This window comes from Aspergillus terreus, genomic scaffold (genome assembly GCF_000149615.1).
Source record: "Aspergillus terreus NIH2624 scaffold_5 genomic scaffold, whole genome shotgun sequence".
NCBI classification, from domain to species: Eukaryota; Fungi; Ascomycota; class Eurotiomycetes; order Eurotiales; family Aspergillaceae; genus Aspergillus; species Aspergillus terreus.
The window spans coordinates 699,203-721,456 of NT_165928.1; the positions used below are offsets into that span (position 1 = coordinate 699,203).

Genomic DNA, 22,254 nt, shown 5'->3' on the forward strand with positions numbered 1-22,254 from the left:
GGCTGGAAGCTTGCGTAACAAGGTTGTGGAGCTGCGTGGATTCTTATTCATCATACATGAATGTGCTCAATGCATAGACATGTGCACATGCTATGCTCTAACAATGCATAGGTAGGTAGCCATGCTCTAGTAGTCATCGGGTATCATAATCACCGGTATAACAGCCTCTCCACCATCTCGGCAATAGCCAATGAACTCGTCAACCCAGGACTCTCAATCCCCAACAGATTGACAAACCCCGGGAATCCCTCCTCTTCCTGGACGACAAAGTCCTGGAACCCGGCGCCCGTGTTCACCGCGCCACCGCGTCCCAGCTTAGGCCGGATGCCACAGTAATCCAGACCGATGGCATCCACATCGACATCCGGCAGATACGCCCGGATCTCCGGGAGCGCCTGCTGCAGCCGCGCAGGGCTGGGTTTCAGATCGGAGGGGTCGTCCACCCACTCGACGTCGGGCCCAAACCGGATGCGCCCGCCCATGTCCAGGGTCAGATGCGTGCCCAGCCCGCCATGCCCCGGCAGCGTGGCCGGGTACACCAGCACGGACGTCGTGGGCCGCGACGCCGAGTACGAGAAGTACGTGCCCTTGGCGTAGAACGGCGTGCGGTGTCGCGCGGCCGGCAGCACCATGTTGTTGATGGCGCAGGCGCCGTTGCCCGCGCTGTTGATCAGCGTCTCCGCCGTGATGGTCGTCGGCTCGCCGTCCGCCCCTGACTCCGCCGTGATGCGGTACCCGTCGCGCCCGCCGTTCAGCGCCTCGATGCCCGTCACCCGCGTCAGGAACGCGCAGTCGCCGCCGCGGTCCTCAAAGTCGCCCTGCAGGTACGTCATGAGCGCGTGGCTGTCGACGATCCCCGTCGTCGGGCTCTCGACGATGCCGGCGCGCGCTCGCACCGCGGGCTCCCGCCGCGCCGCCTCCTCCGCCCCGACCAGCCGCGTCGGCACCCCGATGCGCTGGGCGTGCTCGTGCACGCGCAGACACGCCTCCCACTGCTCGTCGTTCTGCGCGACGATCCATTTCTTCGTGTTGCGGTGCGGGATGTCCTGGCGGCGGCAGAGGTCGTACATCAGCTCCTTGCCGCGGATGCAGAGCGTCGTCTTTAGCGTGTCCGTTCCGTAGTAGAGTCCTGCGTGGATGACCTGTCACGCATCAGAGCGTGTTCGCTGCGGTAGCATCGCAGAAAGGGTGAGATACGCACCTCGGAGTTCCGACTGCTGGTCTCTGTTCCCGGGGCGTCATGCCGCTCCAGAAGCACGGTCGAGGTGCCCGGCCTCGCGGCCAGCTGTCGCGCAACGGCGAGTCCGACCACGCCGCCGCCGATAACCTGGGCGATGTATAAGCACAGCGTCAACGCGGAATGGGTTGTGTCTCTAGTAGGGAGTCTTACTGCATGGGTGACGTCGGCGCTGGACGGTCTCGTGCTTGAGAAGTTGCGCCGCGGGTGGCGGAAGATGCGGGGGAACGACAGACAGGCACGCAGAGTAGCCATTGACGAGGCGTAGAGCGTAGTGTACTTGCGCTGGTCAAGGCGTGTGTTCTAAATTAATGGTCATTGACTGAGAGGGAAAAGACAGGAGTAGGAGTTGGAGTTGGAGTGGGTTGAGATACTCCGCACTATCGGAGGGATTGTCGGTGGAGTCGGAGTTGGCTCCGATATACCGATATCGCGATAGTGAATCCCTTCACCATCAAGTAATTGTTTTCAAGTATTGTAGCAGTTATTACAGATGCTATGTTCAGATTTCTGATTTCACAGTATACGGTAAATATGCACAGCACAGCACGCTCCATCCAATACAGAATATGTACATCCAGTCCTCATTCTATTCACTCTATCCCCGTTTCCCAACACTCTTCAGCATCTCATCCAAGTGCTACCCAGCGTTAGTCAATCACTCCAGAATCTCCCAATTCAAGCTACAGCACGTACCTGTCTCTGTTCGGTGGCTAATTTACCATGGGTATCCTGTCGCAGTTAGCGAGCATCATCACGATCGGCCAAGCAAACCTACACTAATAATGGTCAAAATCAAAGAGTAATTGTTGAAGAGAAACCTCTCTCGTCGCTTCGCATCCCCACCGATCCGGCTGAGCTTGGCTAAGAGAGCGTCAAACTCCGCGGACAGCCGAGACAAACTATTCGAGACCGGCTCATCATCTCCAGCTTCACTACTGAGGGTCAGGATGCCATGCATCAGCTGTCCGAAACGCTGAGTGAGAAAGTGTGGAGCGGACGACCGATTCAAGTCGTCGCCGCCAGCTAACGACAGGGCCGACACCGCACTTCGCCCAGTCTGAGAGCCAACCCGCTTCAGGGACTCGCAGTGAATGTCCATGATCTTCTGGAATCGCGGCCAAAGTTGCATGTTCACCCCGTTGATGTACGAGTCGGCCACGGGTACCTTGCGCCGTTGGAGTTCGAACGCAGCCTGCTGATTAAGTCGTACACAGATGAGCACCCCCAACGAGTCGGTGGTATTCTCAATCAGCTGCTTCGTCAGTCGCTGTCCCAGGCCAAAGACGGGTTCAAATATCTCCACGGCTTTCCGCGAGATCTGGTGGAAAGTCAAAGTAGAAAACATTTCCGTCATGAACGAATATTCCGCTGAGATGTTGTCCACCAGCGCAAGATTAAAATTCCGGAATGGAACTTCCAGTCCATGGTACGAAGTGTCTTCCTCCGCCAGATAAGACGACATCGCCATATGGTTGGCGGTCCGAAGTATATCAATTCTTCTTCCGAGCGAAAAAGGATCATGCGCCGCTGCACCTGCTCGTCCACTGGGGACGTTACCTATTCCATCGTCAGTTTATTGCTCGCAAGGACCAGGAGTAGAGGACGAACTATGTCTTTGGGTAGAGGGATCACCCCCAAGGACTTCGTTCCGGTCGCTCGGGTACACCTTGATTTTCTCGAGAGCATTAAGATAGCGCGTGAAATGCGACAGATAGTACCATCTCATTGTGTTGATATAGGCCTGCGTGATCTCTCCCGTCAGAGTAGGATGAGCTCTCGAGATATAGCTGTACAGGTCCTTGTACCTGACCAGACGCTGCTGCTGAATGATTTGAGCGTTGATATTCGGGGACCGTAACGCGCGGACCTGAGAAACCAGATAATCTCGAATCCGCTCGACGGCCTTCTTCTTGATGTCTTCTAACAGTGGCCGCACATCTTCAATGGACTTGGTTGTGTTAGAACTCGAGACCTTGGCCTCGATGCTGGCGGTTCGGGCCTCGATTTCGTTCAACGCTTTAACCCAATTATCATCAATCTGACCTTCCGCGATCTGTCGCACAGCGGCAGGAGAGATACTGATTTCCTCCACCGCGGGTCCAAGCAGTTTCTCCACCTTCCGTCGATTCTCCAACATCGCGTTCAGCTGGATGGATCGGGTCTGGAGCGACTCGATTTCCGCAGAGACGGCACCAAGTTCCGTCTGGAACTCACTCAGATACATTTCCACCGATTTGGACACATCATCACACCCCGTGATCGCCGAATGGAGATCCTGGAACTTATCTCGTTCTTTCTCAAATTGTTGAAGGGTCTGCGCATCAACTCCACTGTTGGCCGCTCGTCTCGGCTGATCTTGTTTGGCGACGAATTCTTCCAAGCTCAGACCCTCAAAATCAATGTCTTCCACCAGCTGGGCGGGTTTCGTGTCTGCCTCGGGGCGTAGTGATGCGTCGGAGTTGCGGTTTTCCGTCCTCTGTTTTCCTAGAATTCCATTCAAGACTTCCAATGGATCGGCCACGTCTGATGGACGGCCCCCTACAGCGTTCTGTTTGAAGGCGTACCCATCTCCACGTGCCGTTGCGGGGAGAGAACTGGTCGAGTCGCTAGGGGTTAAGAGGACAGATAAGGAGGAAGCTGGTCGACTCGGTCCGGGCCGCGAGTTCTGTTGCGCATAGGGGGAGAGACGAGAGGAAGACCGGCGAGGGAGAGGTGAGTTACTGCGACTATCAGGTTGAGGACCGGCGGGCGTCGAATGACCGGAGATGCGGTCGAGCCACATGATGCTGGCGTTGCAGCCGCGTGGGGAAGGAGGAGGCGATGTCTCGAGGGGGTGAGCTCATGGATTGGTAGAGAGGAATGATGTGAGTGTCAACGAGGGGAACAGTGCAGGATCTATAGCATTGGAGGTTGAGAGAGGTGTTGCTCGATACAGGACAAGGTAGTATGATTACTCGATTGGGACAGGTCTGGATGGTACGGCGAGGCAGAATCACCCAGGGCGCACGCTATCCCCGAAGCAGTCTAGCGATGCCAAAACCCCGCCACAACAAAACTGCCTTTTTTTTCGCCAGCGATTTGTCGATTCGACTCTTTCCGATTTTTCTCTTTTTCCTTCTCCCCTCTTCAGAATCATCTCTCTCCCTCTCTCTCTTCCGCTTCTGTTGTTTCTTTCTTTTTGTTTCTAAAAAAACCCCCAGAACACATTCACCATGGCTGACGAGGTACGTTTCTTGCATTCCCTCAGATTGTCATCTCATTTGATCTCTGTTACTCTGCTGGGTTCCTCCTAGCCCCGCATCACCCCCTCTATGTACCCCCCTTCGATCAGGGCTTAGGCTGCACATTCATCCGAATCCTCGATTCACGATGAGAAGATTATGATCTCAGGATAGATTTCGACTGACATGTCTACTCACAGCACCACGAGACCTTCGAATCCGCCGACGCTGGCGCGTCGACCACCTACCCCATGCAGTGCTCTGCTCTGCGCAAGAACGGTCACGTTGTCATCAAGGGCCGTCCCTGCAAGATCGTCGACATGTCGACCTCCAAGACCGGAAAGCACGGTCACGCCAAGGTCCACATCGTCGCTCTGGACATCTTCACTGGCAAGAAGCTCGAAGATCTGTCCCCCTCCACCCACAACATGGACGTCCCCAACGTCTCCCGCAAGGAGTACCAGCTTGTGAGTCTTTCCGGATGATGGGTTCAGAAAGATTGGAGATGATTCGGTAATACTAACGGGCTGCCAGCTTGACATCACTGATGATGGCTTCCTCTCCCTGATGGACGACGATGGAAGCACCAAGGACGATGTTAAGGTCCCCGACAACGAGATCGGTGAGAAGATCATGCGTATGTTCAAGGAGGAGGAGAAGGACTGCAGTAAGTACCCTTTCGCCAATTTATACACCCGGTAACGTAGTTAACACTCCCCGCAGACATTGTCATCCTCACTGCCATGGGTGAGGAGTGCGCCATGGAGTGCAAGGAAGCCCCCAAATAAATCAATCCTCCGTGCTTCGTTTACCCACTCTCTGTGCTCCAAGGCCTACTTTATGTTTGCCTCCCTTCATGCACGATGCGACGTTTTGGGCGAGATACGGCATGGCTGTTGTTTGAATCCGTCAGTTAGCCTTGGATGTGCGCTTTGCTAGTAAAACAGTTGCATTTTAGTCGGCAGCATAAAGCATGCTTTGCCAGAAGAATTGTTCCAAGTTCAGGACCCTCACGATAGCTTGACGAATAAGGAAAAATTTTCTCGCAATCAGGACCCCAATTTGTAGGCGTAGAATACATCTATTTTCAACGATGAATGATATGGAGAACGTATGTTGTAAGTATTAACACACATTGTTATGGCGGGATTCGGCTCGTGGTTCCTACAACCTTACATGGATCTGCTCTGATGAGAACGAAAATTTCTACCCGCAACACCACGCTTGATCCACCGTGGTAGAAGCCCACATGTCATCTCCATCCCACCCTCTGTGGCTCTAAGAATGAAGCACGCTGCCCGAGATGGAGTACATCACCCGCGGGGTCTGTGGGCAGGAGGGATGCCGTGAACGACGGTACTATCTCGACAATGGTCTGTGGTTTTGCCGGCGGGGTCACCAGCAGGAGGTATGAGCCTTGAACACCGATTTTCATCCCCATTCCTACAAGTAACGAGTCCCCACTTACGGATGTATTTAGGGTCGACAAGTTGAAGAAGACCCAGACGATTTTGGGACACAAGGCAAGAGAAATCGCGTGAAAAAGGCGGTCATCGAAAAGGGCCATAAGAGTATGTCTACGCCCCCAGATTTCCCCTTCGGCCTGACTGACATTCTGCAGCATATCGCGGTCGACATGCGTACATTCTCTTTCTCCAAACCTACCAGTTAATTCTCTGGAAACAGTGTTCTGCGCTGGTTCAGAACAAAGGTTTCCCCTCGCAGTTCGAGGTAAGTACTCTTCCTGCTTTCGTCGACGACATTATCGCTAACAGACGTCAAAGCATGTCGTACGCGACCTCTGGGCTCTCCGATTGCAGAAGTATGAAGCAAAACTCAGAGAGGTATCCGAGGATGCCGACACGCTCGAGTTCTTTAGCTCGCAGCCTGCAGGCGAGCCGGATGATCAGCTCCACCTGTTGACCTCGGGAGGCAAACGTATTCAATGGCCCCGTCTGGTTGATACAGTCGCGCTGTGTTATCTAGGTGCTCTGTTGATGAGACTGCCGATCAGCGTGGGCGATTTCCATCGGTATGGTTCTGGAGTGCCTTCTACGGGTTAATGATCTAACTCGGTCTAGGATGGTTATGCGGGAAGAAGTGCCGTATATCCGAGTTATCAAGTCTATTCCCCGGGACATAAGGGACAAGCTCCCCCAGGAGTATCTGGCCTTGATAGAGACAACGGTAGGCGCCTCGTCGCTTGTTCCAAAGTCCCGTTCTGACGATCCAGCAGCGATTGTTGAAAGCAGAGCATCTGCACAAGGCGGTTTTCGAGCTGTTACTTCTATATAACCAATGCTTCGACATAGAATTCCCGCCTCTGAATGTCCCCGCGTTGTTGTACAACTACATTAGGAGGCTCGCTCTCCCTGGTACGAGAACTCTTCCATCACACATTGCATCGATGTCCTAATGAGCCGTTCAGTCGAACTATACCCCGCTGTCAAGCGACTACGAGACTTACTAGGCTTCACATTCGAATTTCCGACAAAGGTCATCGGGAAGCGAAAGCCCCTCCACCTCCCAGAAGTCCAACTGGTGACATTGATCGTCATCTCCACCAAACTACTCTTCCCGTTCGATGATATCGAGAGATACCCCGTGTCGGCAAAAGACCCTACCACGCAAGTTATCGACTGGAAGACCTGGGCGCAGGCGCAGCGGCAGTTTGACAATCGCGAGACCTCCGCCGGCAGGATCGGGAAAGGAAACGAGATCACGATTAACGAACAGGACGTCTTCAGCTTGACCCCAGCGCAGCTGGACGAATACATGGACTGGTACGAGAAAAGCTGGCTGGACCCGAGTAAAGGTGAGAGCCGAAGAACATCCGTGCATTTCTAGCCTATCGCTAACCATTGCTCTAGAAGGATCCAATCCGTTGGCGGACATGTTTCCAATTGGCTCGAACACGGGCGATACCCAACTCAACCCGCGACCCGCTACCGCAGCTGATGATGAAGCAGCCGCACTGGATGCTATGGTTCAGACAGCCACAAGTGAGCTAATACCTAGGAGCGTCATCCCGGAGAGTGAGGCCGATGTTCCGCGTCCTGGTTCGTCATATGCACGCTACCGCATGGAGTCGGACTTGCCCGAAACGGCAAGACCCTTCTACGAAACGGTCGCAAAGGTCGCGGGGGTATCTCTGGCTACGCTGGTGAGGTCGGTATCTCAAGCTGAGAATAGGATCATCCGGTGGCTGGACGAACAGAGGCGGATCGAGTATTTTGGGGGCTTCGAGACCGAGTCGTCTGAAGATAGTGACGATGACCTGGGACGGTTGAGCGAGGACTCAATGTCCGACCTGGACAACTAAGCTTGGTACACGCCTTATTTAGTATTATAGACGATTTAGTATAGTTGACGGGGCATCGGGCTATGGATGCAAGCCGCGAGTGGGACATCGGACTTGTCCGTGAGAGTATCAACCGTATTCGGCAAATGCTAAGATTGTTACTGAATCCGTAGCAGGAATTAATATACAGCCAATACCTGGTGTGGTCTGAATGGTCTAGCCGCTGTACAAATGGTTGGATCGGATGTTATTGGCCATTGATCATTCAAAGCGGACGTGCATTCGTGGGGTGTAGTCCTTATCTACGAATATAAGAGTGACTTGAAACCCACTAGAATGAGATGCAAACTACCACTCCTGGGAAGCAACCCATCCATAGCAATTCTCCTGCAAATTCTCCCGCAAGTCTACACGTCATTCATCATGTCCCTGGCAGGCAAAGTCGTCCTGATCACTGGTGCATCCAAAGGCATCGGCAAGGCAACCGCCCAGCACCTAGCCGCCAACGGCGCTAGTATCGTAATCAACTACCTCTCAGACGCAGCATCAGCTAATGCCCTCGTGGATGAGATCGGCGAGGACCGCGCCCTGGCCGTCCAGGCCGATGCATCCAAACTAGACGACATCCGACGTCTGGTAGAGGCGGCCGTCACCAAGTTCGGTCACATCGACGTGGTGATCCCGAACGCGGGTGTCTTGCTGATGCGAGACCTTGCGACCACCACTGAGGCAGACTTCGACACTGCGTTCAATCTGAACGTAAAGGGCCCTTACTTCCTCGTCCAGGAAGCGACCCGCCATATGCCCGCCGGCGGCCGGGTGATCTTCGTGTCGACCGGCGTCACTGTCCATTCTTCCATCAGTCCGACCTACCTCTTGTATGCATCGACCAAGGGCGCGATCGAGCAGATGACCCGCATCACGGCCAAGGAGCTCGCGAAAAAGGGGATCTTCGTGAATGCTATCGCGCCGGGCCCGACAACGACGGAGTTATTCCTGCGGGGGAAGTCAGAGGAGACGCTGCGTGCTGTGGCAGGATTCAGTCCGTTTAATCGTATTGGAGAGCCTGGTGAAATGGCCTCTGTGATCAATTTCCTGTGTGGTCCTGAGTGTACGTGGATGTCGGGGCAAATTATTCGGGTGAATGGGGCTATGGCGCCATAAATCAGGGGTATTTCAGCAAGCTGTATTCAGTATTCGAATCAGAACCCTTAGCACATCAATGACAACAGCATAATTCACGATAGTTGGAGACTGTCCGGAATCAAGAAGTACTCCAGAGACGATGACGGAGACTAAAACGACGGAACGTGTGGAGAAGCCCCAAAAAGGTAAAGTCGCGGGCAATACAGATGCCAAGCCCAGAGCGGTAAGACCTAGGGCTTAGGGTATCACCGGCATCGGTCCACCTTTGCTAAGCGAGAAATCCCTCAAATTGACATTGCCTCTTCCGACCGACCTTTCAGCCGATCGTCAGCCAGCAACAACGAAAAATCGCAACCAGTACGTGAACTCCGACCCTCGTGGACGCCGTTATTTTGATCTAGGAACAATGAGCTGACATCGCCCTTTTTTTGCGCGTCTCTACAGTGCAGATGTAGGTCCTTCCACGCCCTTCGATCCTGATTGCACCCGAACCCCGTCGATTCCGCCCATCCAACCACGAGAGCATGATCGGAGGATGCCAGTTTTTCCCAGGATGTCGTGCTGACTAGATTTTCGAACGATAGTTTCGTCAAGACCCTGACGGGTAAGACCATTACCCTCGACGTCGAGTCGAGCGACACCATCGACAACGTCAAGGCCAAGATCCAGGACAAGGAGGGTATCCCCCCTGACCAGCAGCGCCTTATCTTTGCTGGTAAGCAGCTGGAGGATGGCCGCACCCTGAGCGACTACAACATCCAGAAGGTACGCAGGACTCCGAATGACACCTTGCTTTTTTTGCTGGAACGATGTCGGTCGGGTATGATAAGAAAGTGCGGTTCGGCTATGGGTGTCGAGGAAAGATCACTTCGGATCCGTCGGCACATCATCATATTCGAGAACGACGTCGTGGAAAGGCTCTAATCGTTTTGACGGACCGGTTTGCTGACGGTTTAACTTTTCGCCGCTATAGGAGTCCACCCTTCACCTTGTCCTCCGTCTCCGTGGTGGTATCATCGAGCCTTCCCTCAAGGCCCTCGCCTCCAAGTACAACTGCGAGAAGTCCATCTGCCGCAAGTGCTACGTACGTCTGCCCCGAATCTCCTCCGGCGTGTGATGGACGAATCGAATGTTCCAGGCCGGCGCTGGTCTAGAATCGGTTACTAACGCACCCGAATAGGCCCGCCTTCCCCCTCGTGCCACCAACTGCCGTAAGAAGAAGTGCGGTCACACCAACCAGCTGCGTCCCAAGAAGAAGCTGAAGTAAACGATTTCTATCTTGTTACGGTTTTTCTACGTTGCTGCGAGGGATACTGAACCGGGGGTCATGAGTCGATTGCAGCGTGGGAGGTTTTAGAAAAACGGCGTTGGAATTATGAAAACACGATAGCCGAAGTCAAATGTTAATAGTTGGCTCCTCTCAATGACGTTGCAATCAAAACCATTGTAAAATTCAATTTCTCTCCGGATCCTTTATCTCCTTGGAATACATACAGGTACAGCTTGTAACACAGGCACCAAACGGTGGGAGATAGAATAAAGAAAGGGTACGTGACATGCTGCCTGAGCAAAGTCCATCTGGTCAAGTCCGTTCACCGTGCGGGCTGGCCATTACATGCCCATCATCCGTCGCTTGTGATCGTCGTCGTCATCATCGTCGTCGTGGTCCTTGTCCTTGTTCTTCTTGGACACGGGGCTTCCGTGGCTGCGGGTAAAGCACGTTAGTCCATGAATCGCAACATATGTTAAAGGCACTTACGCGAAGAACAAGATCTTAATGGCAATAGCGAAACCCGCATGCAGCAAAATGACCAGGATCAGGAGGATCTTGCTCGCTTTCGCGTCCGTGGCACTGAGGACCGGGTACAGGTTGCGCAGGAGGAAGAAGACAGTCCAGCCAAAGCCCACTCCCACCAACGCCCAGTTGAGCGCCGTCAGAGGGCTCCAGCTGATCAGCGCGACAGCGATCCAAATCACATTCGAGTACCCATACAGCGCCCAGCACTCGATCAGGTCCGCGGTGGAGCTCCCGAACCACTTCAGGGCACCCCACAGAGCAATGGGCAGAACAAACGTGTATCCGTAGACCAAGCCCGCGGCGCCGGAGAGAAGGGTGAAGTCGTACTCGAAGTGATCATCGTCGTTGCTCGCGAGCCATTGCGAGATGGTTCCCGTCAGGAAAAGGATCACCACCACGGTCGACGCAATCCAGAACGGGCCGTACAGGTCGGCGTTGCCTTCGAGAACGTCGAGGAAGTTGCTACGCGGGTATACCGCCGCGACGCATCTGCGGAGCACTTCATTCGTGTCGACGTCGAAGAATTGGGAGTAGTAGTGGATAGACCACCACGTGTGCTTGGTGGGCGTTCCGCCTGGCGACCTGTCACGACCGCGGGAGGGCCCTCCACCTCCACCGAGGAAAGGAGCAGAATCTTGATGTGCTTTTGCGCTGCGCTGGTCGTTCTCGAAGTCTGTAAATCAAAGAATAAGATTACTGATTAGCAACGGCTTGCATCGGTCAAGCAGCGATGTCTGTTGCAGTACTCACTCGAAGGGTGGAATTCAAGGTCCTCCTGAAGGTCAGTATGGCCGAGGTCGCCCTGTTGCGGAGGTTAGATGGAACTGCCAGGGATAATAGTGGAATGGATGTGATTACCTCGGCGTCCACATCTACAACCACGTCGTAGCCCCGGTTAGCCATGTTGGGCTGGTATGTTCCTGAAGAGCTGGTGTTGCGGGATAAGTGCAGAGTTGCGGGAACTCAAGAGTACACATCAGCGGCCAGGGCGAAGACGGGAAAGCCACACACCAGCCACGCTTCTGTGGGTCCACCCGCATCCATCGTCCTTCGGTAGCTTCATGGTCGTACTAGCATGTTCTTGCACGTTTATATAGATATAACACTCAAGTGATTCTAGCGAATTGACGCATTATATTCACGAGATGGAAATATTAATACTGTACACAAGACTATGCCACCCTTCGATATTCATAAAACATGTCACTTCACAATCCTCCACGAGCTTGGAATGCGCTCTTGAATCGATTCAAATACGACCATATAGTGCCGTCAAGTCCCTTCTTCCGTATCCAGATGGACATGGCACCAATAAAGAAGGCAACAGCCACAGATCCAATCGTTCTTCTGTGACTCCACAGGAACCCGATGGCCTTCTCCTTGAACTCTTCATTGCGCAAGTACCGTGTTTGTTGATCAAATAGCTTCAATGCGTCTTCCGTCGACTGTTTCGCAATAAGGTCTCGCGAGGTTTTGAGGACGCTGCATCCAGGAATCTTCTTCCAAGCTCCATTCGGCAAGGACTCCGGAGGATGGTCCTTAAACAGTTGGACAGCACGGGAGATGAGGCCTTCTAGGTCGAGAGGATACGGTAGCTTCGAAAGAGTAAAGTGCAACATTTCAGGCTCATCAACCGGTATCTCAAGAAGTTCTTTCTTGCGAGACAGAATGATAGCAGCGAAAAGGTAGATCGACACCACAGGCTCCCACGCCAGCAAGAAGTCGAACAGTCGAGCAATGTTGCTGTACTCTTGGATATCATGGGCGTACAATGTCAAGGTTGCGGCGAGTGCAAAAAATGGTCTGATTCCAGCCAGGTGTTGCCGCAACGTCGGATCGGATCTCTCAATGATGGCAGGTATAAGCTGCAGGTGCTTCAACGTCGGTGTGAGAGATGGTAACATATAGTCCCTTATACGAAAGAGCGAAATGCGGGCAACAGCTGGAGCTGCTTTCTCACCACCGAGAACCAAGAGCAATACCTGCACAATATCATGGTACCCTTGGAAATAACAAAGCATGGGAAAGTGTCGTAGGACTTGCGTTATCAGTCGTCCCAGCTCGTCCTTTTTTGACGACAGTTCACCTTCAGAGCCTACAGGATATTTTATTAATAAAAGCACGTTTGATGGGGTTGAGGATACTTACAGTGGGGATAATACACAAACGACCTGTTCACGTCGAGCTGAATTTGGTCTTCGTCTGCATGTGGTGGGAGATTGTCCCAGCCCGCGAAACTGACTTGTTCCTGGTCGGACTGGAGAAGAATAGGCCCTGTCCTCCGTGTTATCATATGGTCCTCGGCACTTCTGAAGATAACTTACAAGCCTTTTGTCTGATATCATCGCGTAGAAAACCCCCCTCGGAAGTCGCATAGCCAACCAAGGCGTCAAAGTCGCGCAGATCGCACGCTCTGAGGATAGACTCTTCCTTTTCAACTAGGTGCGCGGGAATGGTATCCTCTTGGGACGTTTGAGAGTCATCAGAATGGACTCCGGAGGAAGCTGTTGGGTCATCCGCAGCACAGCTTTCTTGGATCTCGGTCTCAGATTGATCCCGAGAGTCAAACGGGGATTCCATGTTGCCAGGCTCAGCACAAATAGGAAAATATGCGTCAGCTGGCGGTGCAAATCCTCCGGGAAAAGAGCACTTGGGTGCCTAGATCCTTTACACGGCGGGTAATGACAGCGTTCTAAGGGGTATCGGGTGCTAACAGAGCATGATCAAGGTCGGACCACCCGCAGAATCCCCTGTATCAATGAATATGTTCCCGATCTTTGGGTGATGCCGATCGAACAGCTCTTGTGAAGAAGCGAACTATTTGAATGAGGTCACTGCTCACTGCCTGGGTGAAGCCGTGGATGGCCTCAGGCAGATGTCCCGTGATTTTGCTAGGTTTGGTTGTTCGCCGCCGACCGCCTTGCAAGCAACAAACAACTCGAGACAGCGGGATTCCCTGTGAATCTGCCCCTCCAGTGAAAACGCCCGCCTGCTCAGCTGGGCCAAATCTCGCAAATCGATCGTCCAATCTTACCATGATTTGATAAGATCCCTGGATTTGCGTCCCAAAAAAAGCAACGCTGCAGGTTCAGTGCCCAAAGGTGCAGATCGTGGCGGCGGATGGCCCTACTTGCTGCGAGCTTGATCCGTCTGTATAACCAGAATTGGCACCCTGACTACTTCATTCATTCTGCTGCAGCCTCGGTTCAGATTTATTCTACACTATCTGGAGCCCTGGTGCTGCGCTGTTGGTCTTTGATGAACTAGACTCATCCCATCTGTTCTTGACTAGCTCATACTTGCTGTGAGTTTTCCTCGTGTTGGCCAGGATCCTTCCATACCTGTCTTGGAGATCATATTCTAAGATGAGGAACAGGTACATTCTGTGCTGTATTAGCTATTGCATTGCTTGTGTTCCAGGCGACTATACAGTCGATCACCACTACTAGCCTCTGCAATTCCCAACATGAGACAGCATCCTCAGATCTTTTCAATCATGATTCAAGGGTACTTGCGACTGCGATTTTAATTTAATCTTCTGTTGCTTTCACTAAATTTCCTTCATTTCTTCTTGTCATATCTGTTCGGGACATCGAGTCTTCTCCAGGAAAGCATTCGCCCCGTTTCTGGTAACCTTTCTTGCTCTAGACTTGAACACGCTACATCATGGCGCTACCAAGGAACCCCCGCCGCTCCATCCCTGATGCTTCTGGCATTGATGCTGTTGCCGGAAGATACAGTGTGGAAGAAATGGATATAGAAAACGATTCTATGTCCTCCATTTCCAACGCGAGGATCGGCTTATTCTCTCAGACTCTAATACCGAGTCCGATTGTCCAATGGATCTTGCCTGCACGCCTACGGCATAAACTCCACAATGACGTCGTTTTTGTGGGTGAAAGGAGTTTGCAGATTAAGGAAGCTGTTTCGGGAGTCCATCTACAAGCAGTGACGTCCAAGTCTGATTTCGATGCTCAGATAATGGCCGCAAAAGTCATCAACGTCAGTACAGAGTTGCCATGGGAGGCACAGATGAGGATGATGGAAGGTGGCTCTTCGGGTTCGAATGCTGAACCTGGATTGCACGACGACTTGCCTTCTCAAATATTATGTCTCAGTCTTGCATCTAGGGAGCTGGTCTTTCTATATTACTCGGACGCAACTGAACAGTTTATCCATTATCGTCGGCCTTTACCAAGTGATGTAAGCACGTTTGAGCGGTTTGGTCGCAATATTGCTGTGGACCCAAGGTTCGTGTTCCTCCAAGCAATGACAATGCTCTTATTAACTGGCCCAGGTCTCGTGCAGTAGCTGTCAGCGCTTCTTGTGATTACTTTGGCGTTTTCATTCTCAAAAAGCCACCCATTCTTCAGAACCAAATGTCACAGGTCCAGTTGGATCCCATAGCAGAGGTACGTCCGGAGCCATATTTTGCAGCAGTGCCGATGTTTACTGGTATATGTGTATAGGAGCGCTTCTTTCGTGTCGAGGGTGATATACTTTTCATGGAATTCTTGTACCCTAGGCCTGACGATGCGAGCAAGATCATGCTGCTCCTTTTGGTCGCTCAGGACCAGATCACTCATGCTATCTGTTACGAGTGGGATGCACAGAGTCCTTTGCGACAAGCGTCCCCAAGAGTTACCAAAAAGTTACTCCCGCTCGACGACAGGCTGCCAACAATGCTGATCCCATTGACAAAAACATCATCATGGATGTTGATCACAACAACAGCCATGGTGGTTTACAGAAACGGACTGGACTCTCGCCAACAGCCAAGCAGGTATCCCCTTCGCGTGCCAGATCGCGAGTCTCATCGATCCCCCCTCTGGACTCGATGGGCAAGACCACTACGTAACTGGCAATATAACCAGAGACATGATGATATCTACCTTTGCCGCGAGGATGGGCAAATATCTTACTTGGAAATTGGGAACGATGGTGGGGTAGAGAATCAGACGCATCTGGGGCAGCTCTGCTGTGACGTTGACGGTGCATTCGACATCTTGGACATTGGAAATGAAGGCGACGACTTGCTTCTAGCGGCTGGCAACACCGGTGACGGCGGCTTGTTCGTTCAAAAAGCTCGAGACCATCCCAGATGTGTCCAGAAATTCATGAACTGGACCCCGGTCACGGACTCGGTCTTGGTGAAAGGTCAAAGCGAGGACCTATCTTCAACGGGAGTCTCCAGCGATCGATTATTCGTTTGCTCGGCGTCCTCCTTCGCTCGGGGTGCTATTGTCGAACTCAGACACGGCATCGAAGCACAAATCGGCTTGGCCATATCTGTGGAAGAATTAACAAGCACCCGAGATTTATGGACAATGCCAGATGACGCAAAAGGCGGTGTGTTCGTCCTGACGTCCGACCCGATATCTTCAATGCTGTTACACATCCCATCCGACTTCGGAGAGGAAATCTGTGCAATTGACGAAGCAGATGTTGGGCTAAATTTTGGTGCTCAAACGTTGGCAGCGGGATGCAGCGATTCTGGTGTCATTGTCCAAGTGACAGACAAGTCAATACGGCTCGGAGCCATCTCCGAGATGCTTTCGAAATCGCGTCTCGATTATGACTCCGGCAAGTACATCACGGCTGCTGCTGTGGATCAATCTGCGTGTCTCATCGTCGCCGCGATTCGGTCGCAACATCAAATGTATCTCGAGTTCAAGAGAATCACTTTGTCCGATGATTCGCCTCAATTGCTAGATGTTTGTCAAGCTTTGACCATTCAATACGAGCCTGTCTGCATCTGCGTCGAGGCGTTCGATACCGGTGTCTTTGTGTTCATAGGCACAGGTAATGGGAGGCTTTTGATATACGGTGTCGAAACAGACCGAGTCACACTGACGTCTGACATAATTGTTGATGTGGGCGGCGCGGAAGACATATCTAAGGCGATTGATAGCATTGCCATGATTGCCACCAGACCAGAACAGTCGCTAGCGAAGCGGACGTTACTTTGCGGTTTGAGGAGCGGTATCTTGGTGTCTTATGAGGTTAGCTGGGATGAAAACAGGGTCTCCAGCTCGTCATTTGGTATGCTCTCCTTGTTAAGATGGAAGAAGCCCTCGCTAACACGCTTTTCATAGAACTTAGACAAGCGACATCACAGCGCTTAGGGCACACATCTATCAAACTGCAAGGCAGAGGAAACTTTGCACTGTTGACTTGTGGGCAAGGCTTTTGGCAGGCGTCCTGTCTCAACGGCGGAACTCCAAGCTATGCACTTCAACGGATCTGGGTCACTGACCAAAATAACGTGAGTTCCCAATGCACTATTGGTTCTGTGCTTCCCTTGCATTCTGACTGTTTCTCCCAAGCCTGCCTACCATCCGAAAGGTGTTTACAGTTTCGCCATGACACGGATCGATGGCCTCAATGACACCCTCTTCTGCACTGCCGACGGGCAGCTATTGATCTGCACTTTGGATCAGGACACGAAGACCGTCCCCAGAAGGATCGATCTACCAGGCAGTGGCACTAAGCTAGCCTACTCTCAACATTTGAAGAGTTTGATCGTGGCCTACACCCGAACGGCCTTTGACACAGACTCTAACCCCATCAAGCGATTCAGCCGGTCATACATTGAGTTTGTGGATCCCGATTCACAAAACGCAGTCCCCTCCCCCCTTGATTCTCCGGCAGACGAGGCAACCAGACCTTGGAGACCGCACGGAGCGGCAGGAGAGAAGATCAGCTGCATCCTGGAATGGACACCAACCAAAGGTGACGAACAGTATCACTTCATTGTCATCGGCAGCGCACGCAAGGATCAGCAGGATCGCGGCCGAGTTATCTTCCTACAGGCCTCCCGGGACGTATCCGACCCGTCCCACATCAAGTGCACCGTGAAGTACATTCACAAATTCGAGCAGCCCGTTTTCGCCATCGCCCCATATGGCGACTTTACCTTGATGGTCTCGACTGGCCGTGAAATCGTGCCCTTAGAACCCAAGTTTTCGCAAACTCCTGGATTCCGGGCGGCCAGATATCCTGTGCTGTCCCCTGCAATTTCAATGACTGCCCACGAACCGTATCTGTATATGTCCATGTCTCGGGAGTCATTGATGGTGCTGAAGGCTGGCGATGATAAACTCATCCTGCATGCATATGACCGTCAGAAGCATGACGGACTCGCCCATCTCCACATTGGTGGCGACCGAAAGCTTACGCTCACTTCTAGCCGTGGCGGGCGTGTCAGTCTCCTGACAGAGTCCGGTGTGACCGATCAAGACAAGATGATGCCTTTGGCCTTGTGCGAGGCGCATCTTCCGGCGTCCGTCAGCCAGCTCAGCACTAGCTCGAAGTTTTCGCCCACGCTACCTGGCTCCCCAGTGGTTTATGGCACGAGTATGAGTGGCGCTGTGTACAGCTTCTCGATATTGGGCGAGAAAGAGTGGCGCCTGCTGCGACTGTTGCAGAACTTATGCGTGCGCGACCCTATCATCTCCCCGTTTACAACGAAAAGAAAACGACAACGGAATCCGGTCGGGAACGACCCTTTGCAATTCCAACCGACTCAGATGCACATCGACGGCGATATCCTGAGCCGTCTGCTGCCGCGTGGACCAGATCACTTGATGCATATGCTCATCACGGACGAGTTCTATGACCATTCGTCTCCGGAGACTGGGTCGCCGCAAGCTATCCGGGAGAGATTCTTGGAGCTATGTGGTGAGCTACTAGGAGAGACAACGAATCCGGTCGAGGCGGTGATGGGCTGGTTGCGACGTATACTCCAAGCAGGGATCTAGATAGGTTGTAGATATTGCATCGAATGAACGTGTTATATTCCATCCTGTGCCTGTTGTAGTCAAGATGACGGACAACTGGCGAACCCGGGCGGAACAACCGACTCCCCACCACCCAAACGGGTTTAAGGCAAGCCGGCCAAAATTCTTACTGCGGGAACAAGAACTACTCCTCCCGCTTCTCTCTCTATCCACTACAAAGGGGCCTACCGTGCTCATTTCCTACCCCTCTGTCTCTCTTTTGTCGTCTGTCCAGAGCCTTTAGTTCTTGACTCGGACATTATCACTTGTCGACCGGTTCTCCCGCCCGTCGCAGGTCCTAGCGCCGGACAAGTTGATCAACTGTACGTGCACGCCACCTGCACTTGTCTCTTTGTTCCAACTGACACAGGTTATAGTATTTTATCTTGGAAATTTTTATTTTCATTGACACCACACCCTTTCTCATCACCCCGCAGCCTCGAGAAAAATGGCGCCCAAGAAGAAGGGAAACAAGAGACAGGAGGAGGACTGGGAGGCCGAACTCGGCGAATCTGCCCCGGCCGCTGCCCCAGCTCCCGCCGACGATGCTGCCGCCGCGGAACCGGCTGCTGCCGAAGAGGACAACATGGGAGGCGGCCTACTCGCCGCCGTCAGGAAGAACCGGAACAAGAAGGCGAAGAAGGGAAAGCCGGTGAACGACTTTGTCGAGGGTGAGGACGCCTCCGAGCAAGCGAACGGGGATGCTGGATTCGAGAGCAAGGCGCCCCAAGAAGGAACGTTCGATGACGAAGACGACGTTTTTGCCGGTAACGCAAAGAAGCCCAACAAGGCTGCCGCCAAAGCTCCCCCTCCGCCGAAGGATGAAGACGAAGGTTTCCGTGTGAAGTCTAAGAAGGAGAAGGAGAGAGAGAAGAAGGAGCGTGAAAAGCAGCGTAAGAGGGAACAGGTATGCACCCTCACTTTTGCTTTCGTTCGCTTTCTCACGTAGCGTCACTCACTTTTTGTCTCGATATAGGCTGCCAAGAAGAAGACCGCCGCTCCTGCTGAGAAGGCTCAGCCCACCAAGGCCGAGGCCAAGAAAGAAGAAGCCGCCCCTGCTCCTGAACCCGCCGTTGAGGCTCCCTCGTCCAAGAAGAAGGTCCCCAAAGCGCTTGCTGCTCTGCAAAAGCAACAGGAACTCCTGAGGAAACAGCGTGAAGAAGAAGAACGACTCCTTGCTGAGCAGAAGGCTGCCGAGGAAGAACAGCGTCGTCTCGATGAGGAGGAAGAGAGGAAAAGAGAAGAGGCTCGTCAACGGAAGAAGGAGAAAGAGAAGGAGAGAAAGGAGCAGCTTCGTAAAGAAGGAAAGCTCCTCACCAAGGCTCAGAAAGAGGCCAAGGAGCGCAACGAGCTTCGCTTGAAGCAGATGCTTGCTGCTGGTGCTGGCAAGGTTGCTGGTCTGGAGGATAAGCAGGCCGAAAAGAAGAAGCCCGTATATGAGAACAAGAAGAAGAAGAAGGGTCCCTCGAAGCAGGAAGAGGATCTGGAAGCCGCCGCTGCCCGCGCTCGGGCGCAGCGTGAAGCTGAGGAGGAGCGCCGCAGAAAAGAGGAAGAGGAAAAGAAGGCCAAGGCCGAAGCCGAAGCCGCCGCCGCTGCTGCTGCTGCGGGTGAAGAAAGTGAGCTTGAGGATTGGGAGAAGGCCGCTGATGCCGAAGACGTTAAGGACAGCTGGGATGCTCCCTCCGATGATGAGGAGTCGAAGACGAACGGTGCTGCACAGACTACGCTTCCCGAACGGCCCGCCGGTGGCAAGGGAGCTGAGAACGACGAAGATGAGTCTTCCGAGGAGGAATCTTCGGATGAGGATTCTGAAGACGAGGAACAGTCTGCTGCTCAAAAGGCTGCGGCCCAGCGGAAGGCCGAGGCCGCTGAGCGGAGAAAGAAGCAGCACGAGGAGGCGCTGGCGGCTCGCTCGAAGGATAATCTGCGCTCTCCCATTTGCTGTATTCTGGGTCACGTCGATACTGGTAAGACGAAGTTGCTGGACAAGATCCGGCAGACCAACGTTCAGGAGGGCGAAGCTGGTGGTATCACGCAGCAGATCGGTGCCACTTACTTCCCCCTGGAGGCTCTGCGCCAGAAGACACAAGTGGTGAACAAGGATGGCAGCTTCGAGTTCAAGATCCCCGGTCTGTTGATTATCGATACCCCCGGTCACGAGTCCTTCTCCAACCTGCGGTCGAGAGGTTCGTCGCTTTGTAACATTGCCATTCTGGTCGTTGATATCATGCACGGTCTTGAGCCCCAAACTCTCGAGTCCATGCGCCTGCTCCGTGATCGCCGCACGCCTTTCATCGTCGCCCTGAACAAGATCGATCGTCTCTACGGCTGGAAGAAGATCGACAACAACGGTTTCCAGGAGAGTCTGGCTATGCAGAGCAAGGGCGTTCAGAACGAATTCCGCAGCCGTCTCGAGCACACCAAGCTCCTCTTCGCCGAGCAGGGTTTCAACTCGGAACTCTTCTACGAGAACAAGTCCATGGCTCGCAATGTGTCCCTTGTGCCCACCTCCGCCCACACTGGCGAGGGTATCCCCGACATGCTGAAGCTGCTGACCACCCTGACTCAGGAGCGTATGACCAACTCGCTCATGTATCTGTCAGAGGTTGAGTGTACTGTTCTTGAAGTGAAGGTCATCGAGGGTCTCGGTACTACCATTGACGTTGTCCTGTCGAACGGTATTCTTCGAGAGGGTGACCGAATCGTTCTATGCGGTCTTAACGGACCTATAGCGACGAATATTCGAGCACTGCTTACACCAGCCCCCCTGAAGGAACTCCGTCTCAAGTCGCAGTATGTTCACAACAAGGAGGTCAAGGCCGCCCTCGGTGTTAAGATCGCGGCCAACGATCTTGAGCACGCCATTGCCGGTTCCAGGCTGATGGTTGTTGGACCTGATGATGACGAGGAGGACATTGAGGATGAAGTCATGTCCGATCTGGAGAACCTGCTGGGCAAAGTGTCCAAGGATCAGCGTGGTGTCAGTGTGCAAGCGTCGACTCTTGGTTCCCTGGAAGCGCTTCTGGAATTCTTGCGTGTTTCCAAGATTCCTGTGGCGAACATCTCGATCGGTCCTGTGTACAAGCGTGATGTGATGATGGCTGGTACCATGCTGGAGAAAGCCAAGGAGTACGCAGTCATGCTTTGCTTCGATGTCAAGGTGGACAAGGAAGCCGCTGCCTACGCTGAGGAAGTTGGTGTGAAGATTTTCACTGCGGATATCATCTACCATCTCTTCGACGACTTCACCAAGCATATGGCCGAACTCACGGAGAAGAGAAAGGAAGAAGCCAAGCTCCTCGCCATCTTCCCCTGTGTGCTCAGCCCCGTTGCTGTCTTCAACAAGAAGGACCCCATTGTCATTGGTGTCGATGTGGTGGAGGGTAGTCTGCGCATGCACACGCCCCTCGCAGCCGTCAAGACCAACGCCACCACCGGCGCCAAGGAAATTGTCGATATTGGCAGAGTGTAAGTTGATCCCAGTTGTGCCTTTCGGTCCGTCGCTTTACTAACTTCTCAATCCAGTGTTTCCATTGAACGTGACCACAAGCCTGTCAACGTCGTCAAGAAGGGCTCGCCCTCGGTTGCCGTCAAGATCGAGGGCTCCAACCAGCCCATGTACGGCCGTCAATTGGAAGAGAAGGATACGTTATACTCTCACATCTCTCGTGCCAGCATCGACACCCTCAAGGAGTTCTACCGGTCGGATGTGTCGATGGAGGAGTGGGCTCTGGTGAAGAAGCTCAAGCCCGTCTTCGACATTCCCTGAT

At 53.1% G+C, this 22,254-nt stretch overlaps 9 protein-coding genes across 9 annotated transcripts; 5 read left to right on the top strand and 4 right to left on the bottom strand.

Moving 5' to 3' along the window:
• Positions 1 to 149: 149 nt before the first annotated feature.
• Positions 150 to 1,492, bottom strand: ATEG_03805 (uncharacterized protein; the record flags this gene model as incomplete). Its single annotated transcript, XM_001212983.1, has 2 exons — positions 150 to 1,142; positions 1,202 to 1,492. 2 exons carry the CDS (start codon positions 1,490 to 1,492, stop codon positions 150 to 152), a joined length of 1,284 nt encoding a protein of 427 aa, XP_001212983.1.
• Positions 1,493 to 1,991: 499 nt separating this feature from the next.
• On the bottom strand, positions 1,992 to 4,022 carry ATEG_03806 (putative GARP complex subunit (Sac2); the record flags this gene model as incomplete). Its single annotated transcript, XM_001212984.1, has 2 exons — positions 1,992 to 2,797; positions 2,849 to 4,022. 2 exons carry the CDS (start codon positions 4,020 to 4,022, stop codon positions 1,992 to 1,994), a joined length of 1,980 nt encoding a protein of 659 aa, XP_001212984.1.
• A 430-nt stretch (positions 4,023 to 4,452) lies between these two features.
• Positions 4,453 to 5,249, top strand: ATEG_03807 (Eukaryotic translation initiation factor eIF-5A; the record flags this gene model as incomplete). Its single annotated transcript, XM_001212985.1, has 4 exons — positions 4,453 to 4,464; positions 4,662 to 4,928; positions 4,996 to 5,128; positions 5,185 to 5,249. The coding sequence occupies 4 exons, from the start codon at positions 4,453 to 4,455 to the stop codon at positions 5,247 to 5,249; spliced, it is 477 nt and encodes a 158-aa protein (XP_001212985.1).
• A 515-nt stretch (positions 5,250 to 5,764) lies between these two features.
• Positions 5,765 to 7,308, top strand: ATEG_03808 (TFIIB-type zinc finger domain-containing protein; the record flags this gene model as incomplete). Its single annotated transcript, XM_001212986.1, has 7 exons — positions 5,765 to 5,869; positions 5,942 to 6,032; positions 6,083 to 6,192; positions 6,246 to 6,493; positions 6,543 to 6,648; positions 6,698 to 6,836; positions 6,890 to 7,308. 7 exons carry the CDS (start codon positions 5,765 to 5,767, stop codon positions 7,306 to 7,308), a joined length of 1,218 nt encoding a protein of 405 aa, XP_001212986.1.
• Positions 7,309 to 8,185: 877 nt separating this feature from the next.
• On the top strand, positions 8,186 to 10,175 carry ATEG_03809 (60S ribosomal protein L40; the record flags this gene model as incomplete). Its single annotated transcript, XM_001212987.1, has 6 exons — positions 8,186 to 8,873; positions 9,010 to 9,131; positions 9,186 to 9,265; positions 9,493 to 9,673; positions 9,882 to 9,992; positions 10,089 to 10,175. The coding sequence occupies 6 exons, from the start codon at positions 8,186 to 8,188 to the stop codon at positions 10,173 to 10,175; spliced, it is 1,269 nt and encodes a 422-aa protein (XP_001212987.1).
• Positions 10,176 to 10,519: 344 nt separating this feature from the next.
• ATEG_03810 (Yip1 family protein) lies at positions 10,520 to 11,609 on the bottom strand (the record flags this gene model as incomplete). Its single annotated transcript, XM_001212988.1, has 4 exons — positions 10,520 to 10,613; positions 10,668 to 11,379; positions 11,457 to 11,508; positions 11,565 to 11,609. 4 exons carry the CDS (start codon positions 11,607 to 11,609, stop codon positions 10,520 to 10,522), a joined length of 903 nt encoding a protein of 300 aa, XP_001212988.1.
• Positions 11,610 to 11,914: 305 nt separating this feature from the next.
• ATEG_03811 (uncharacterized protein) lies at positions 11,915 to 13,286 on the bottom strand (the record flags this gene model as incomplete). The annotated part of the gene is made up of 2 exons (XM_001212989.1): positions 11,915 to 12,801; positions 13,031 to 13,286. The coding sequence occupies 2 exons, from the start codon at positions 13,284 to 13,286 to the stop codon at positions 11,915 to 11,917; spliced, it is 1,143 nt and encodes a 380-aa protein (XP_001212989.1).
• A 1,086-nt stretch (positions 13,287 to 14,372) lies between these two features.
• On the top strand, positions 14,373 to 18,466 carry thtA (the record flags this gene model as incomplete). The annotated part of the gene is made up of 6 exons (XM_001212990.1): positions 14,373 to 14,956; positions 15,004 to 15,118; positions 15,176 to 16,508; positions 16,545 to 16,696; positions 16,729 to 16,971; positions 17,033 to 18,466. 6 exons carry the CDS (start codon positions 14,373 to 14,375, stop codon positions 18,464 to 18,466), a joined length of 3,861 nt encoding a protein of 1,286 aa, XP_001212990.1.
• A 466-nt stretch (positions 18,467 to 18,932) lies between these two features.
• Positions 18,933 to 22,253, top strand: ATEG_03813 (putative mitochondrial translation initiation factor IF-2; the record flags this gene model as incomplete). The annotated part of the gene is made up of 3 exons (XM_001212991.1): positions 18,933 to 19,391; positions 19,461 to 21,952; positions 22,010 to 22,253. 3 exons carry the CDS (start codon positions 18,933 to 18,935, stop codon positions 22,251 to 22,253), a joined length of 3,195 nt encoding a protein of 1,064 aa, XP_001212991.1.
• Between the last annotated feature and the right edge of the window lies 1 nt (position 22,254).